General features: G+C 45.7%; 1 protein-coding gene across 1 annotated transcript in view; it reads left to right on the top strand.

Moving 5' to 3' along the window:
• The window catches only part of LOC311161982 (E3 ubiquitin-protein ligase MIB2-like), a 67,772-nt gene that overhangs the window by 31,519 nt on the left and 18,421 nt on the right, over positions 1-17,832 (top strand). Inside the window, 11 exon segments of the mRNA XM_084220046.1 lie at positions 63-167; positions 1,958-2,120; positions 3,238-3,371; positions 5,132-5,280; positions 6,356-6,512; positions 7,534-7,688; positions 8,151-8,277; positions 9,328-9,558; positions 11,282-11,460; positions 12,261-12,445; positions 13,064-13,129. Coding sequence (XP_084076172.1) covers positions 63-167; positions 1,958-2,120; positions 3,238-3,371; positions 5,132-5,280; positions 6,356-6,512; positions 7,534-7,688; positions 8,151-8,277; positions 9,328-9,558; positions 11,282-11,460; positions 12,261-12,445; positions 13,064-13,129 — 1,651 coding nt within the window.

The raw sequence follows: 17,832 nt of genomic DNA, 5'->3' as shown, positions 1-17,832 counted from the left end.
TTTTGTCTGTGTGTGTGTGTGGCTTCATCCCCCAAAAGCTTATGACTTTCTTTTTCTTGTAGCTCAACACCTTTTGGGTTGGTGATGTGGTCCGGGTGATAGATGATATGGAAACAGTGAAGCGCTTCCAACCTGGTCATGGGGAGTGGACAGATGAGATGGCACCTGTGAGTGTGCTCCAGTTCCAGGACAGTCCAGTAACTCCTGAGCTTCCCCAAGCCCTCAGCACTTAGACCTGGGCTTGTGTCTCCCCCAGAATTCCTGCTGGGAAGTCCCTGCCCAGTCCCTGCTGCTGGTGGCTCTCAGTGATGCCGTCGTGCCCGTGGCACCCAAACGGGACAAGGGGGAATCCAACAAAAAGGATTTGGCTGCCACCAGCTCATGGGAGAAATTTCCATCACCAAAGTCCTCTTATGCCCTCCCTGACTCTCTGGAATGAGGCAGGGAGGTGGAAAAATGGTCTGGTCAGCCCAGTATGGCTAAAATTGGGATGCAGGTTCCCCCAGGAGCAGTTCAAGCCCACAGGAACCATCCCCAGTCCCAGTTTGCTCAGTTCTTCTCAGGTTCCTCCAGGAGCAGTCCAAGCCCATCCCCAGTCCCAGTTTGCTCAGTTCTTCTCAGCACCTCCCTCCCAGCCATTTCCAGTGTGTCTGGGAAAGCCCTTCCATGGACAAGGAGGAATCCAGCAAATAGGATTTGGCTGCCACCAGCTCATGGGAGAGGTTTCCATCACCAACGTCCTCTTATGCCCTCCCTGACTCTCTGGATTGAGGCAGGGAGGTGGAAAAATGGTCTGGTCAGCCCAGTATGGCTAAAATTGGGATGCAGGTTCCTCCAGGAGCAGTTCAAGCCCACAGGAAATCATCCCCAGTTTGATCAGTTCCTCCAGGAGCAGTTCAAGCCCACAGGAACCATCCCCAGTCCCAGCTTGATCAGTTCTTCTCAGGTTCCTCCAGGAGCAGGTAAAGCCCAAAGGAACCATCCCTAGTTTGATCAGTTCCTCCAGGAGCAGTTCAGGGTTCCTCCAGGAGCAGTTCAAGCCCAAATGAACCAATCCCAGTCTCAGTCTGATCAGTTCCTCCAGTTGCAGTTATCAGGTTCCTCCAGGAGCAGTCAGAGCCCAAAGGAATCATCCCCAGTCCCAGTTTGATCAGCTCTTCTCAGGTTCCTCCAGGAGCAGTTCAAGGTTCCTCCAGGAGCAGTTCAAGCCCATCCCCAGTCCCAGTTTGACCAGTTCTCAGGTTCCTCCAGGAGCAGTTCAAACCCATCCCCAGTCCCAGTTTGATCAGTTCTTCTCAGATCAGTTCTGCTCTCCTCCAGGAGCAGTTCAAGCCCACAGGAACCATCCCCAGTCCCAGTTTGCTCAGTTCTCAGGTTCCTCCAGGAGCAGTTAAAGCCCAGATTAAACCATCCCCAGTCCCAGTTTGATCAGTTCTTCTCAGGTTCCTTCAGAAGCAGTCAATGCCCAAAGGAACCATCCCTGGTTTGATCAGTTCCTCCAGGAGCAGTTCAAGGTTCCTCCAGGAGCAGTTCAAGGTTCCTCCAGGAGCAGTTTGAGCCCATCCCCAGTCCCAGTTTGACCAGTTCTCAGGTTCCTGCAGGAGCAGTCCAAGCCCATCCCCAGTCCCAGTTTGACCAGTTCTCAGGTTCCTCCAGGAGCAGTCCAAGCCCATCCCCAGTCCCAGTTTCCTCAGTTCTCCTCAGCACCTCCCTCCCAGCCCTTTCCAGTGTCAGGGAAAGCCTTTCCATGGCAAAGCAGTGAGACAGAAGCTGCTGAGAACCCTCTGGTGTCCTCGAAGTGGGAGCTGTCTGCCAGTGTGTCACTTGTCCAGCGCTTCTTTTCACACAGCAGGAGCTGCAGCTTTACAAAAAAAAAAAAAAAAATTAAAAACCCTGGCTTTGGGTCTGGGAATTTTTGCAAAAAATCCTTTTTATTTTATTTTTAATTTCCTTACAGACCCTGGGGCACATTGGGAAGGTGATCAAGGTCTATGGGGATGGAGATCTGCGAGTGTCAGTGGGGGGACAGTCCTGGACCTTCAACCCTGCCTGCCTGACAGCCTACCAGAGGGAGGAGGAGGCCAACCTGATGACCACAGAGAGTGCCAAGGAACCCAAAAGTGAGGGACAAACCTGGTCCCCACAGGGCTGGGAGATCTTTGGTCCAGCTCTTTGGGTGGTGGCAAAATCCAGGTGTTCTTCCCTGGATGGAGAATTCAAGTTTGGCTGTGCTTTACTGGGCAAGCAAAGCTGGGCCTTGGGAAAATGCAGGATTTGGGAGTGAGAAATGCTGGGATTAATGGGGAAATGCAGGATTTGGGAGTGGGAAATGCTGGGATTAATGGGGAAATGCAGGATTTGGGAGTGGGAAATGCTGGGATCAATGGGGAAATGCAGGATTTAGGGCTCACAGGAATTTAGGACCTGGAAATGTTGGGATTAAAGAGAAAATACAGAATTTAGGACTAACTGGAATTTAGGATTTGGAAATGCTGGGATTAACAAGAAAATACAGAATTTAGGAGGATTTGGAAATGCTGGGATTAAAAAGAAAATACAGAATTTAGGACACACTGGAATTTAGGACCTGGAAATGCTGGGGTTAATGGAGAAAATGCAGGATTTAGGATTTGGAGATGCTGGAATTAATGGGAAAATAGAAAATAAAACTCAGCTGGGCCTTACTGGGCAAGCAAAGCTGTCCTTGACAGGAAAATACAGGTTTTAGGTCTTGGAAATGCTGGGTTTAAGAGGAATTTAGGACTCAGGATTGCTGAGCACAGTTCTGCCCTGGGTTCAGCATTTGCCTCGTCCCTGCTGTGTCTCAGTTCCCTGTTCCATCCTGTTTCCTGATTTGGTGAAATGCTCCCAGGTCTGTGCGTGGAGCTGTTGTGAAATCAACAATTGTTTGGCCTGATCTGCCCTGAGATGGAGTTTGGGATCACATGCTGCGTGGAGGGGATTTTTTTTTTGGTGCTTTGCACATCTGCTCAGAATTCTTCTTGTGGCCTGACCATCTTTATTTCCTCTGAGTGTCAGGATCATGTGGGAGAGAGCACAGACCTGCCAGGATTTTTTTTTTTTTTAAATTTTGTTTTCCTGCTATAGATGGATCTGGAACTGTTTGCTCAAATCAGACTTGAGGCAGAACTTGCAAAATTTTTTTGACTTTGCACCTGTGTCCCCTCAAACACTGAGAGGTGTGGGGTGAGAGGTGCATTTTTGTCTCTTTTTCAGGTACTTTGGTGAGTGTCCTGGAGAAGCTGCTGTCCCAGAGGACAGAGTCAGAGCATGCAGGGTGCCTGGTCATTTGTGCAGCCCTCAACAACGCAGCCAAAGTCAGGGAGCTGCTCCAGAAATACCCAGACAAGGCAAGTTTGGGAGACAAAAATGCTCCTTTTTCCATTGTTTCTGCTCTTTGAAACATCACCATCAAATTTTGTGGTCAGGCAGGGGAAAGGATGTGAGGAAAGCAATAGATTTGTCAGGCTTAGTGATATCTCCTATCATTTGGAATATTATTTTCCTGCAATTTCTGCAAGGATTACAATTGCTGCAAGGATTAAATTCACAAATTAAATTTTATGGCTCTAGTTTGTGGCAATAAATCTGAACTGAAGCCCTTACAGCACCTTTGCCAGCCTGGCTTTTCCCAGATTTCCTGTGGGATGAGGGGGAGAGGGGTTTATCTCTGGGGAAACAGGAGCAGAAATCAGAGATCTGCTGGAAAAGAAAGGCAGGGCTTGTGTCTGGCTGTGCCTGTCCTTAGAGGACCTTGTAAAATCACATTGTTGGAATCAGGAGGGAGAAGAGCTGCCCAGATTTGTCTTATCTCATGTCTGACTGGAGCAGGGAGCTGGGCTGGACTCGTTGCTGGACAGTTTTTGTGCTTGCAGAGTGCCAAACTGTCAGCATCACCAAAAACCTCCTGCAGGGAGGGGCTCAGGGTTTAGAAACAGGGCAAAAAACAAGAAAAAAATAAAGGAACCACCAAATCTTCCAGTAGTGTGTCCTTGGAAGCCATGAGTAACAAGAAGAGGTTTTGTTGGGGGTGTGGTTGTGGGGCTGTAGAAGCTGAAGAAGCTTCTTCAGAAGGCTCTGAAGAAGCTGATTTAGTGGTTATTGGTCTGGTATTTATTATACTTCTTTATTTCTAAATTTAAATTTAAGTTTAGAAATTAATTTTATTTATAAACTTCTGGGGATGGGAAGGAGACACAAATACCTGCAATTCTCAGATTGATCCCAGATAGGAAAGTCCCAAGAGTAAGGAATCCAAATCAGTTATTTTTATTAGACTTCTATTTCTCCTCTAATATATCTATTAATAAATTAGCTATTTCTATTAGAGTCTTACAGAGAGATCAGGCTGGATTTGAGGCTGACTCAGAGCAAGCTGGGGTTGCTTGGCAGGGTTTGTCCAGCTTGTCAGCACTGTCTGCATGGTGTAGGTGGAAGAACAGCAGTGACCTCGAATTCCTCTTTGCCCAAAGGACTCACCCATCATTTTGAGCCTGTCCAGGGAGGTGCTGCCTCTGCTGTGCTCTGACTGCTGCAGGGATAAAACCTTGATTATTAACTTGTTCTCCTTGCCAATCTGCTGAGGTTTTGTGCCTCCTTCTCCTCACCTTATCCTCCCCTGCTCTCAGAAGCTGCTTTGCCTTTTTTTTTTTTACCCCTTGTTCTTCAGTGCCTTTAATTCTCAAAACTCTCACTGCAGCACTTGAGCCCTGAGGTGTCTCCTGCACCCCCTGAAGTACCTGCAGCAGCACAGCACAGCAGGGGCCTGGCACCTCCAGAACTTTCTGCAGAGCTCATTTGATTTCCTCCCCCATTTTCCTCCCGTGAAGGGAATTGTTGGCAGAGGTACCAAGGAGCCTTGTGCTCTCAGGCACAGAGAGATTTGGCAGCAGGGCTCTGCAATTACAGAGCTCCAGCTCTGTTCTCTCCCTTCTCCCCTCTTGACTAAACAGAATGTTTAGTCTTCCAGAATGTTCTGGGACCAGCTCAGCTGGGAGCTGCTGCCAGCAGAGCAGCCAGCAGAGCACGGACCCTGTGGGATTTCTGTGCCGCTCCATCCTTGACCCCACGAGCTCATCCCTGATTTTCTGTGTCTCTGCCCTTCCCCAAGGTGGATGCCAAGAACCAGGGCAGGACTGCCCTGCAGATTGCCTCCTACCAGGGGCACCTGGAGGTGGTGAGGGCTCTGCTGCAGGCGCACGCCAACGTCGACCTGCGCGACGACGAGGGGGACACGGCCCTGCACTACGCAGCCTTCGGGTAGGACCCCCCTGGCACAGACATGGCTTCATGAAAAATCTGCTTGTGGAGAGCTTTTTCCTCTTGAGAAGCTGAGAAGTTTCAGTTTCTCCATGTTTTGTTGTTTTAGGATGTGATTTGGAGAATTGTTTGCTTAGCGTGTGAAATTGTTTTTGCTTGGTGACTGACGGCAGCTGCTTGTGTTGAGGCTGTGAGCAGTCACAAGATTTTATTATAATTTTTTTTTTATTCTTTGCTAGCTTTTTGATTAATTTTTATTATTCTTTTAGTATAGTTTTAGTGTATAATACATATGATAAAATAATAAATCAGCTTTCTGAAATACAGAGTTAACATTCTCATCTCTTCCCTCGTCCTGGCATCCCTGCAAACACCACCACACACCTCCCCTCCTGCTGGCCCTGATGGAAATAATTATAATAATAATAATAATCCTAACAAAACAAACAAAGAGCCCCCAAACAAAACAAGAACAACAAGAAAAACAAAACAAAACTTCCCATAAAAACCCCCAGTTTTTTTAAAACTGAGAGGAAGCGGGGTGGGGCTGAGAGGATACAAAACCTGATTTCTGTTGCTTTGCAAAGAGAAAGAATTGACTGGAATGACTCAAATTGGTTTTTTTAATTATAGTTTTAGTATATAATATACATAATAAAATAATAAATCAGCTTTCTGAAATACAGAGTAAACATTCTCATCTTTTCCCTCATCCTGGCATCCCTGCAAACACCACCATGCACCTCCCCTCCTGCTGGCCCTGATGGAAATAATAGTAATAATAATAATAATAATAATAATAATAATAATAATAATAATAATAATAATAATAATAATAATAATAATCCTAACCTTAACAAAACAAAACAAACAAACAAAAAAAAAACCCAAACAAAACAACAACAACAACAAAAAAAACCCCAAATAAACCTTCCCATGAAAACCCCAGGTTTTTTAACACTAAGAGGAAGCGGGGTGGGGCTCAGAGGATACAAAACCTGATTTCTGTTGCTTTGCAAAGAGAAAGAATCGACTGGAATGACTCAAATCTGATTTTTTTTCTGCTTTAAACCAGAAACCAAGCTGAAGTGGCCCGAGTGCTGCTGGCCAGGGGGGCCAGTGCAGACCTGCTGAACAATGCCAAGTGCACAGCCCTGTTCGTCGCTGTCAGCCAGGGCTTCACCGAGGTGGTGAGAGCCCTCTGTGAGCTCAACTGTGATGTCAACCTCCCTGTAAGTTTGGGGTTATTGCAGGAATTTGGGGCCTTCTTTGTGAGAAAAGTTTGATTTACAGCCTCGAGAGAAGCTTAGATTAATTAAAGATTAAAAATACAGTACACAGACATTTAAAGAGAAAAATCATAAACTTATGTTTTTATAGTTGTAAGAATATTTCAGGAAGCTGTATTGATAAAATAGGGAAGAGTTTATAATGTAAAAATGTAGTTATATAAAATAAGCAAAGAATTTACAAGTTTTAATAGAAACATTTATGTAGACATGAGACAGAAACCCTTTAGATAAAAGTGTCCACAGTGCCACAGAATTAAGTAAAGGTAACAAGTTAGAAAAGCAAAATAAACCTTGTAACAACTATTTTGATCTATTTTAATCTAATAGATATTAGGCTAAAATTATGTATTTATAAAAAATAAATATTATATATTTATAAAAATTATTAATTTAAAAATTATAAATTTTAACAAAGAATTTGTGACTACTCTTAAGCTATAGCTAACTGCTTACTCCTTTAAAATCTCACTACCTCTGAGATTAATGTTTATCTGAAAAATAAATCATTCTTAGCCCAAAAACAGTCCCATCCCTTCATTATTAACAACAATAATAATACTTCTTTATGTCTCACACCATCTGTGGCTTTGTAGAATTCAAAATTTGCCCTCTGAGAAGGCACTGGGGAATATTCCTGAATTTCAGTCCCCTGAAATTCCAGCTTTGAGTCTGCCCCTTCTTCATCCCATCAGCATTTTCTGCTCTGCTCAGGCTTCCAGGGACAGCTGAGCTGCTGTTCCTGTGTCTTGTGGCCACACTCCTCTTCCCAAAACCAAGATTTGTAACATTTTTAGGGCAGGCAGTGATGGTGGCTCGGACCCAGCCCGTTTTATGGTGCATTATTTATTTACTGTGTGCTGCTGGGGCTGCTCTGTGCTGGGCCAGCCCTCAGAGCTGCTCAGCAGCTCCCAGGGGGTTCCTGAGGTTGGTAACCTGGCTTTGCTCTGCTCCCCATGTGTAGGATTCCCAGGGGGACACCCCCCTGCATTATGCCATCACCCTGGACTACAAAGTGGTGATTGAGATCCTCACTGAAGTTCCCAACATCGATTTCACCCTCCAGAACTGTCAAGGCTTCAACCTGCTCCACTATTCTGCCCTGAAAGGCAACGTGCTGTAAGCCACCTTTCAATTTTTTCCCATTTTTGTGCCTTTTGCAGTGTTAATTTGTGCTGGCAGATGTGGCTCTGGGTAGTTGGTTAAACATTTCTTGGGTATGGATAGGAAACTTCACAGGAAACTCCTGCCTGCTTTCCCCATCCCATCTTTCTCACTTGTTTGGGTCTTAGTAAAGCCTGGGAGCCTCTGGAACTCTTCCAAAGATAAATCTCCTCATTATTTTCAAACTAATGTGGCTTTCCCCTACTTTATCAAATAATAACTGAAGGCTTTTGTTGTATTCTTGTAACTCAGCTTGTGGGTTTGAGGGACTGCTCTTCATTGCTGGTGTCTTGTAAAACATGGACATTGCTGACTCCTGAGCAGGAGAGGCAGAAATTCATTCTTCCGTCTTTAAAATTCATTCTTCCATCTTTAAAATTCATTCTTCCATCTTTAATAACCTCTCCAACTCTGCAGAGCCATCAAGAAGATTCTGGCCAGGGCTCGACAGCTGGTGGACTCCAAGAAGGAAGATGGATTCACTGCCCTGCACCTTGCTGCTCTCAACAACCACATGGAGGTGGCTGAAATTCTCATCAAAGAGGTAAAAAATAACTCAAAACCAAATCAAGAAAAAGTTGGTCAAATACCTCTCAGTTGCCCCATCCCTGGGTCAGGAAATGTGTTATTGTCTGACAAATTGGTGCTTCTGTGAGGAGCAGATAACTCAGCTAAACTCAGGGAAGGTGCAGTGGGATCTGGGAGCTGCCAGGCCCCACACCCTGAGTTCTGCAGCCCCATCTGCCCCTGGTGCAATCCCTGCCCCGTCTCATCTCCCCTGGTGCAATCCTTGCCCCATCTCATCTCCCCTGGTGCAATTCCTGCCCCACCTCCCCTAGTGCAATTCCTGCCCCATCTCCCCTGGTGCAATTCCTGCCCCATCTCTCCTGGTGCAATTCCTGCCCCATCTCTCCTGGTGCAATTCCTGCCTCATCTCCCCCTGGTGCAATTCCTGCCCCATCTCCCCTGCTGCAATTCCTGCCCCATCTCATCTCCCCTGCTGCAATTCCTGCCCCATCTCATCTCCCCTGGTGCAATTCCTGCCCCATCTCCCCCTGCTGCAATTCCTGCCCCACCTCCATCTCCCCCTGCTGCAATTCCTGCCCCATCTCATCTCCCCTGCTGCAATTCCTGCCCCATCTCATCTCCCCTGGTGCAATTCCTGCCCCGTCTCATCTCCCCGATGCAATTCCTGCCCCATCTCATCTCCCCTGGTGCAATTCCTGCCCCATCTCATCTCCCCTGGTGCAATTCCTGCCCCATCTCATCTCCCCGATGCAATTCCTGCCCCATCTCATCTCCCCTGGTGCAATTCCTGCCCCATCTCATCTCCCCTGCTGCAATTCCTGCCCCGTCTCATCTCCCCTGCTGCAATTCCTGCCCCGTCTCCCCTGCTGCAATTCCTGCCCCGTCTCATCTCCCCGATGCAATTCCTGCCCCATCTCCCCTGCTGCAATCCCGGCCCCATCTCATCTCCCCTGCTGCAATTCCTGCCCCACCTCATCTCCCCTGCTGCAATTCCTGCCCCACCTCATCTCCCCTGCTGCAATCCCTGCCCCGTCTCATCTCCCTGGTGCAATTCCTGCCCCTGCAGGGCCGCTGTGATGTGAGTGTGAAGAACAGCAGGAAGCAGAGCCCGCTGCACCTGGCGGTGATCCAGGGCCACGTGGGCATGGTGCAGCTGCTGGTGAGCCAGGGCAGCGATGTCAACGCCGAGGATGAGGATGGGGACACCGCCATGCACATGGCCCTGGAGCGCCAGCAGCTCATGGCCCTGGCCCTGGAGAAGAGGGACGGGGAGATGGGAGCCACGCTGCTGGCCAAGGTGAGCACGGCCCAGCAGACACTGGGAGGGTGGGGGGATTTTTGTGTATTATTTATGATATACATAATATATGTTTATATAGATATAGATAGAGATAGATATAGATATAGGTATTTATTTATTTATTTATTTATTTATTTATTTAGTTGTTGTTGTTGTCATTATATTATATTGCTGATATGTATATTATATTATATTATATTATATTATATTATATTATATTATATTATATTATATTATATTATATTATATTATATTATATTATATTATATTATATTATATATTACATTACATTACATTACATTACATTATATTACATTACATTATATTACATTACATTATATTATATTATATTATATATTACATTACATTACATTACATTACATTATATTACATTACATTATATTACATTACATTATATTGCATTGCATTGCATTAATTACATTACATCATATTATATTATATTACATTACATTACATTACATTACATTACATTACATTATATTACATTACATTATATTTTATTACATTACATTATATTACATTATATTACATTATATTACATGATACTATATTATACTGTTGTTATTATAGTGTATTGTATTATATTATACATATTATATTATATGTGTTATTATATTTTATATTATATATTATATATTATATGTTATATATTATTATATGATATGTTAATTATTATATGTTATTGTATGTTAATGATTTAATATTTATTCTTATTAAATTTAGTAATATTATTATTTTATATTTATTCTTTTATTTTTCTGTTATTTTTATTCTTTTATTTTGCTTTTATTTTTCTTATTTTATTTATTTTTATTATTATGATTTTATTATATTTAATTAATTATTTACTATTCTGAATTAATTTTTGTGAATAATAATAATAATTATTATTCACTATTATTATCCACTATTATTTTTATTCACTATTATTATTATTCACTATTATTAACTATCATTATTAACTATTCCTGTTATATTTGAAATTATCAGAATGAGTGCAACCACCCATTGCTCTTTTTCAGCTGTTGGTGCCTGGAAAAGCCCAGTGCATTTCTCTGCCATCCTGCTCCTTCCAAACCCCCAGGACTTGATGGCTCAAGGCAGGGCCAAAGTCCTGCAAGTCCTAAAGAGGGCTCTGTCCCTCCCAGTATTAATTACAGTATTAATTACAGTATTAATTACAGTATTAATTACAGTTTTATTTACAGTTTTATTTACAGTAACACCATCTCGAAGTGCTGTAGATTCCTTTCCATCTAATTTTACTTGCCCTGACTGCCCCACTCTGGCTGTTGAAGTCAGTGGAATGTGTGACTTGACTTGGAATTATTTGGGATCGTCACAAACATCAAAATTTGGCTCTTGAATTTGGCTGTCACTCAGGGCCCTGCAGCAGCAGCTGCTCAGCAGCTCTGTGGGGCTCCAGCTTCTTCCTCTCAGAGAAATGAATGCTCATTTCTGTGATTTGTGGGGATCAGCATCAGGTGGGGTCACTCTGAGCCACTCCTGGCCCTGCAATGTAAAATTTGAACCCATTATTTCCATAAAGAATCTCTGTGTGCTCTCAAAAAGCTGCACTTCCAAGTTCTAAGTACAAGGTTTAAGACTTTATTTTGGTTTTGATACAAAACAGAGCAGAGGATCAGAGGTATACATCAGAAGAGAATATTTCAGAGTGGTTTTTCTCCATTTCTTTTAGCTGCAGGCTTCTGGCTTCTTGGGAAATGTGGAGCTGAACGTTGGCACTGCCATTGCCTGCTACTTAGCACAAGAAGGAGCAGATATTAATTATGCAAATCATCGAGGAAAGTCTCCTTTGGACCTGGTCACAGATGGAAGGATTGTCCAGATCATCAAAGACTTCTCACAGAAATTCAGGTGAGCCTCAGGAAAGCCTTGAAAACCAGAGCTTCCCCCAGCCCTGGTGTCTCTGCAGCTGCTGCAGGAGGGATGGAGAATCCCTGAGACCCTCTAGAGCTGCTGCAGGAGGGATGGAGAATCTTTGAGACCCTCTAGAGCTGCTCAAAGAGGGATGGAGAATCTTTGAGACCCTCTAGAACTGCTCCAAGAGAGATGGAGAAACTCTGAGACCCTCTAGAGCTGCTCAAAAAGGGATGGAGAATCTCTGAGACCCTCTAGAGCTGCTCAAAGAGGGATGGAGAATCTCTGAGACCCTCTAGAGCTGCTCCAAGAGGGATGGAGAATCTTTGAGACCCTCTAGAGCTGCTCAAAGTGGGATGGAGAATCCCTGAGCCCCTCTAGAACTCTCAAAGAGGGATGGAGATTCCCTGAGACCCTCTAGAGCTGCTCAGAGAGGGATGGAGAATCCCTGAGACCTCAGCAGGGGAAATGGATTTGTAGAAAATTCTTTTAATTTAACAGAAAGTTCACATAGTATGCATCTGTATGTAAATTTTGAGGTAAGAAATGTTGATTTAGAAATGTTATAGAATAGAACAGACAATTGTTGAGAGAGAAACTGAATTAGAAATGAGTTTTAAAGGATAACTTTACCAAAAAAAAATAAATTTAATACTTTAGAGCAATAGAACTATGAAAGATGAAATGAAAATTTTTAAAATGCCTTTTAGTCACCCCATCTCTGAGTCAGGAAAAAGCTTAATCTGCCATTACCCAGTGCTGGAGGAGCTTGTGGCTGACATTTCTGACCTCCCCAGGGATCAGCAGGTTTCTTCTGAGAGCTCCCCCATCACCTGCAGCCTTCGCCGCGTGCACACCACGCCCAACACCATCACCAACCTGAGCGTGGCCAGCGTGGCCGTGCCCTCAGAGTGCCTGGTCTGCTCAGAGCTGGCCTTGCTCATCCACTTCTTCCCCTGCCAGCACAGCATTGTGTGTGAAGGTGAGTCCACACTCATTTTTTTTCCCCCACCCATTTTTTTTTTTTTTTGGACAAAGAGGTTTTGTGCTGTTTGTGTCCCGAAGCAGCCCCAGCGGGATTTCAGCATCTCAGCCAGCCAAAGTTATCTCTGAAATACACAGAATGTTCTGCCCACCTGCTGCTTGGGACTCCAGGGGGATCCAGAGGGAAAGCCAGTTCTGGCTGGCAGTGCTTTATCCCCCAGAAAGCTCCTGGGAAGGATTTCCCTCTCCTCTGGCTCTCCTGACTCCTCATTCCTCAGCATTTCAGCTGATGGAAGGGCAGCCTGCTCAGACTTGTCAGCAAGTTCATCCCACAAGGCACAGAGGGAGTGAGCACAGGGAGTTTGCTCAGAACTCTGTGCCAGAGCTTCATCCCCTTCCCCCAGAGCTGCAGCAGCTCCAGGGGCTCAGGGCAGGGAGGATTTGGAGCTGTTGTGTTTGCTGCTGACCTGGGAAAGGGGAAAGAAAAGAGTAGAGCAGGCAGTGACCTCATTCCATGCAGGAACAATCCCTCAATCACTCAGGGAGGCCTCAGGCTGTTCAAATCTCATTTTCTTGAGTCTGTTGTGGGTTTAATTGTCATCTCTCCTCGTGGCAGAATGCTCCAGGAGGATGAAGAAGTGCATCAAATGTCAAGTGACAATAACCAAAAAGCTGAAACAAGGTATGTCCTGCCTGTCCTGCTGGTCAGAGCTGTGGAGAGGCTCCTTGGTTTGAGGGGCAGCAGGGATTTTGTCAAATTTATTTTGTTCATTTATTTTGGCTTTGTGTGTGTGTGTCTGTGTGTGTGTGTGCATTATCCACCTTTAGAGAGGAAAAAATAAGTGGATTTTAATAGATTTTCTCCAGTGTCCTAAGCTAAGCTCAAGCTACATAGACAGGACAGGACATTTAAGAGAGGCTTACCTGGGCCTGGCTTATTTTGTGTATGGAAAGCAGTCAGGTTTCACACGGGGTGGGTTTAACAGTGGAAATTCAGGAGGGAGGGAGGATCACACCTTGTGCAAGCCTTGAGAAATCAGTGTCTGTGCAGGACTGGTGTGACCCAGCCATGAAATCTCAGAGCTGGAGTATTTCAGGGAAGGTTTTCAGCCCAGCTTTATCTCCTGCCCACGTTTCCAGTGTCAGGAGGAGCTGTGGTGGCAGCAGGGCAGCAGCAGGGTTTGCTTTTGCCACTGAAGCCTTTCCCAGAGTGGTTCTGAGGGCTGGGATCACTCTCAGAGCACGTGAGGATTGAATTGCCTGTCCTGCTGCTCGTGACTGAGCACTGTGGGCTTTTTTTGGAGTGAGCCTTGTGACTTGGTGCCTGGAAAAAAAGCAGGGATCAGTCCCATGGCATTGGACAGGCACAGCTGGCAGAGCCAGAGCTCCTCTTTGCATCATGCCAAAAATGCCACTTTGACCTGACACTGGACAGGAGCATTTGTCTTTGCTGCAGACTGGCAGCAAAATAATGATGGGAATTCCAAAGAGGACATTTGCAGGCAGATTTCCAGTGGAGGAGGAACATCAAGGTCTCTGAAATGCCAGCAGGATTTCCCTGGCACTGATGTGTTCAGTGCTTGCCTTTGACAAACTCCCTGTCCCCAAGGACTGGGTTGGAAATCACTTCTTGCACCACTGATGTGCAGCTGACTCCAGAATTAGGAATGGGACATCTGTAGTGAAGTGAATCAGTAAATCACAGTAAATCAGTGATTCAGGAGCAGAAAATGAGCTGTGAGAGCTGCACTGAGAATATTTACCCCAACTGCAGTTATCCAGGATTTGGGATTCTTTCACTTCACACAGTCAACCAGATGACTCTGATTTATAAAACTCTGCAGTTATGTAAATGAAAACTGCTTCATTTATGGAAGACTCACCACAGGTGTCCAGATGGTTTGTTCTAGTTTGACCATGTGTGCCCTGAAAGGCAAACACACATTTCTTAGACATTTCTTAGGCAGAAATTGGAGTCCCAAGTGTGCCCAGGAGGCTGAGAGAACACAGTGAGGATCCTGTAAGGATTCCTGGGTTAGTGGGGCAGAACATCACAACCAGCTTTGAATATTTGCACTTGAAGTGAGCAGAGTATTCCAGAGCAGCAAGGCAGGAATCTCAGACAGGATTTTAAACCAAACCATCCCAAACACACACAAACCACTGAGAAAGTAAAAAAAACAACAAAAACCTCACCCCAAGGATTTTTATTTGATCCCTGGCTGAGTGCAGAGTGCAGGGTGAGTGGGATGCTGCTGGGAGGGGCAGAAGGGGAGGTGAATGAGTTAATTAGGATTAATTAAGCTGAGCTGTGCCCACAGACAGCACGGAGGTGGAGTGCAGCCCCAGCTCGGAGTGCACGGAGCAGAGGAAGCTGATGGAGGAGCTGCAGAGCCGCTACCGGCAGATGGAGGAGAGGATCACCTGCCCCATCTGCATCGACGACCAGATCAAGCTGGTGTTCCAGTGCGGGCACGGCTCCTGCCCCGACTGCAGCACCGCCCTGACCGTCTGCCCCATCTGCCGCCAGGCCATCCGCGAGAGGATCCACATCTTCGTCTGAGGAGGGAGGGGGATCCACATCTTCAGCTGAGAGGATCCACATCTTCGTCTGAGAGAGGGAGGATCCACATCTTCAGCTGAGAGGATCCACATCTTCGTCTGAGAGAGCATCCACATCTTCCTCTGAGGGATTTAGGATCCACATCTTCAGCTGTGGGATTGAGGATCCACATCTTCGTCTGAGAGAGGGAGGGGGGATCTGCATCTTCAGCTGAGAGAGGATCCACATCTTCGTCTGAGAGAGGGAGGGGGGATCCACATCTTCAGCTGAGGGATTGAGGATCCACATCTTCGTCTGAGGAGGGAGGGGGGATCCACATCTTCAGCTGAGAGAGGATCCATATCTTTGTATGAGGGAGGATCCACATCTTCGTCTGAGGGAGGATCCACATCTTCGTCTGAGGGAGGATCCACATCTTCGGCTGAGGGAGCATCCACATCTTCCTCTGAGGGATTGAGGATCCACATCTTTGTCTGAGGAGGGAGGGGGGATCCACATCTTCCTCTGAGAGACTGAGGATCCACATCTTCCTCTGAGGGAGAGAGGATCCACACCTTCAGCTGAGTGAGGGTGCTGCTCCTCCCTGTGCCCCATCTGCCGCCAGGCCATCCGCGAGAGGATCCACATCTTCGTCTGAGGGAGCATCCACATCTTCAGCTGAGAGAGGGAGGGAGGATCCACATCTTCGTCTGAGGGATGATCTACATCTTCCTCTGAGAGACTGAGGATCCACATCTTCAGCTGAGGGAGGGAGGATCCACATCTTCGTCTGAGGGATGATCTACATCTTCCTCTGAGAGACTGAGGATCCACATCTTTGTCTGAGGGAGGGACGATCCGCATCTTCCTCTGAGGGAGGATCCACATCTTCGGCTGAGTGAGGATGCTGCTCCTCCCTGTGCCCCATCTGCTGCCAGGCTGCCCAGGAGAGGATCCTCATCTTCCTGAAAGAAGATCCTCATCTTCCTCTGAGGATGCTGCTCCTCCCTGTGCCCCATCTGCCCAGGAAAGGATCCACATCTTCCTCTGAGTGAGGATGCTGCTCCACCCCCCACCCGGGAAGGGATCCACATCTTTGTCCGAGGATGCTGCTCCAGCCCCATCTGCCTCCAGGCTACCCAAGGGAGGATCCTCATCTTCCTGGGAGAGGATCCTCATCTGCCTGGGAGAGGATCCTCATCTGCCTGGGAGAGGATCCTCATCTGCCTGGGAGAGGATCCTCATCTTCCTCTGAGGATGCTGCTCCAGCCCTGCCCTGACTGTGCCCCATCTGCCTGGGGGAGGATCCACATCCTATCCGAGGATCTGCAGAGCTGGGCTGGGCTGAACAGAGCCTGGGGTGCTCCAGAGCTGAACAGAGCCTGGAATGTTCTAGAACTGAGCAGAGCCTGGGGTGCTCCAGAGCTGAACAGAGCCTGGAATGTTCTAGAACTAGCAGAGCCTGGGGTGCTCCAGAGCTGAACAGATCCTGGAATGTTCCAGAGCTGAACATGAACAGATCCCTGAGATGTTCCAGGGCAGAGCTGCACAGATCCTGGGGTGCTCCAGAGCTGCAGAGACTCTGGAATGTTCCAGAGGCATCCAGGAGTGCTCCCAGCTCCCCCTCAGCTCCCGAGGGGGTCCCTGGGCTGGGCTGTCCCAGGGACAGGGACAGGGACAGGAGGGGATGTCCCCCAGAGCCCCCTGCAGCAGAGTCCCACAGACAGAGCGTGTGCCTTAGAGAAAAAGTAGTGAACACTGATTGGAGAAAATCTGTTACAACAAATATTTCTGACCTCTAAGTGACACTCTTCTTCTTCTTCTTCTTCTTCTTCTTCTTCTTCTTCCATATTTTATTTTGGTTTTTTTTGGCAGAGCCGTGTGTTCAGAGACTCCTGAGCTTTCTATCCATAATGCCAAAGGCAGGTGTTCAATACTCCAATCAAAGTGTAAAGGAAATAAATAGTAATAATTAAGATACCAGGGGGAGGAGGGTGGAAAAAAAAAAAGGGATTTCATTTTTGTTTCTTTGTTTTGCAGCAAAACTTAATAAAATAAAAATATCTATTTTCCTGAGCATTAAAAATGAATGTACAAACTGCAGCTGTATTGTTTTCCAGCTGAGTGAAGAATTATCACCCACTCAGTCATCCTGTAAAGTGAATTTTGGCTGTTTGGTGGTGCCCAGACCTCCTGTTTGTTACATATTGGAAGCAATATTTAAACAAACAAAACAAAACAAAAATTCCAGTGTTCCTCTACTCCCTTTGTTTGTTAGCAAAGAGGTGGAAAATATTTTAAAGCAATGGAGAGTGTGTGGTGGTTGTGGGAATATTGATTATTTATATTGATTATTTATAACCCTGTGGTTTATTCAGAAAGTTATTTCACCAGTTCTTGACTTCTGGAGATAATATTTATCCAAATATTTACTTGAGTTTGTTACAGTTTCAATAGATTTTTTTTTTAATCTGTGAAAATGGGTCACATTTAACCTCTAAATTATTTGTTTGGCTCCTACTTAACACCCAAATCACCTAAAGCTGAATTCCAGAATCAGCTTTGGCGTAAAAATCAGAGGTGCAGATTCTCAATATTTCCTAGAAATCCAAACTGATGGGAATCCCTTTGGAATAATCCAGAAATTTCCCCAAAATCTTTGCTGGAGAAAACAAAAGTGCTCAAAAATACAAATCTGAGCCAACTTTATCCTTTGTTTGTCCTTTTCTACCTTTTTTCTGTTGGATTTCATGCTGGTTTTTGGATTTCTTGCTGGTTTGTTTTTTTATTTCTTGTTGGTTTTTGGATTTTTTTCTGCTTTTTGGATGTCTTGTTGGTTTTCT

Source organism: Fringilla coelebs, assembly GCF_963513975.1.
Source record: "Fringilla coelebs genome assembly, chromosome: 22".
NCBI classification, from domain to species: domain Eukaryota; kingdom Metazoa; phylum Chordata; class Aves; order Passeriformes; family Fringillidae; genus Fringilla; species Fringilla coelebs.
This window is presented reverse-complemented; position numbering and strand designations above follow the sequence as displayed.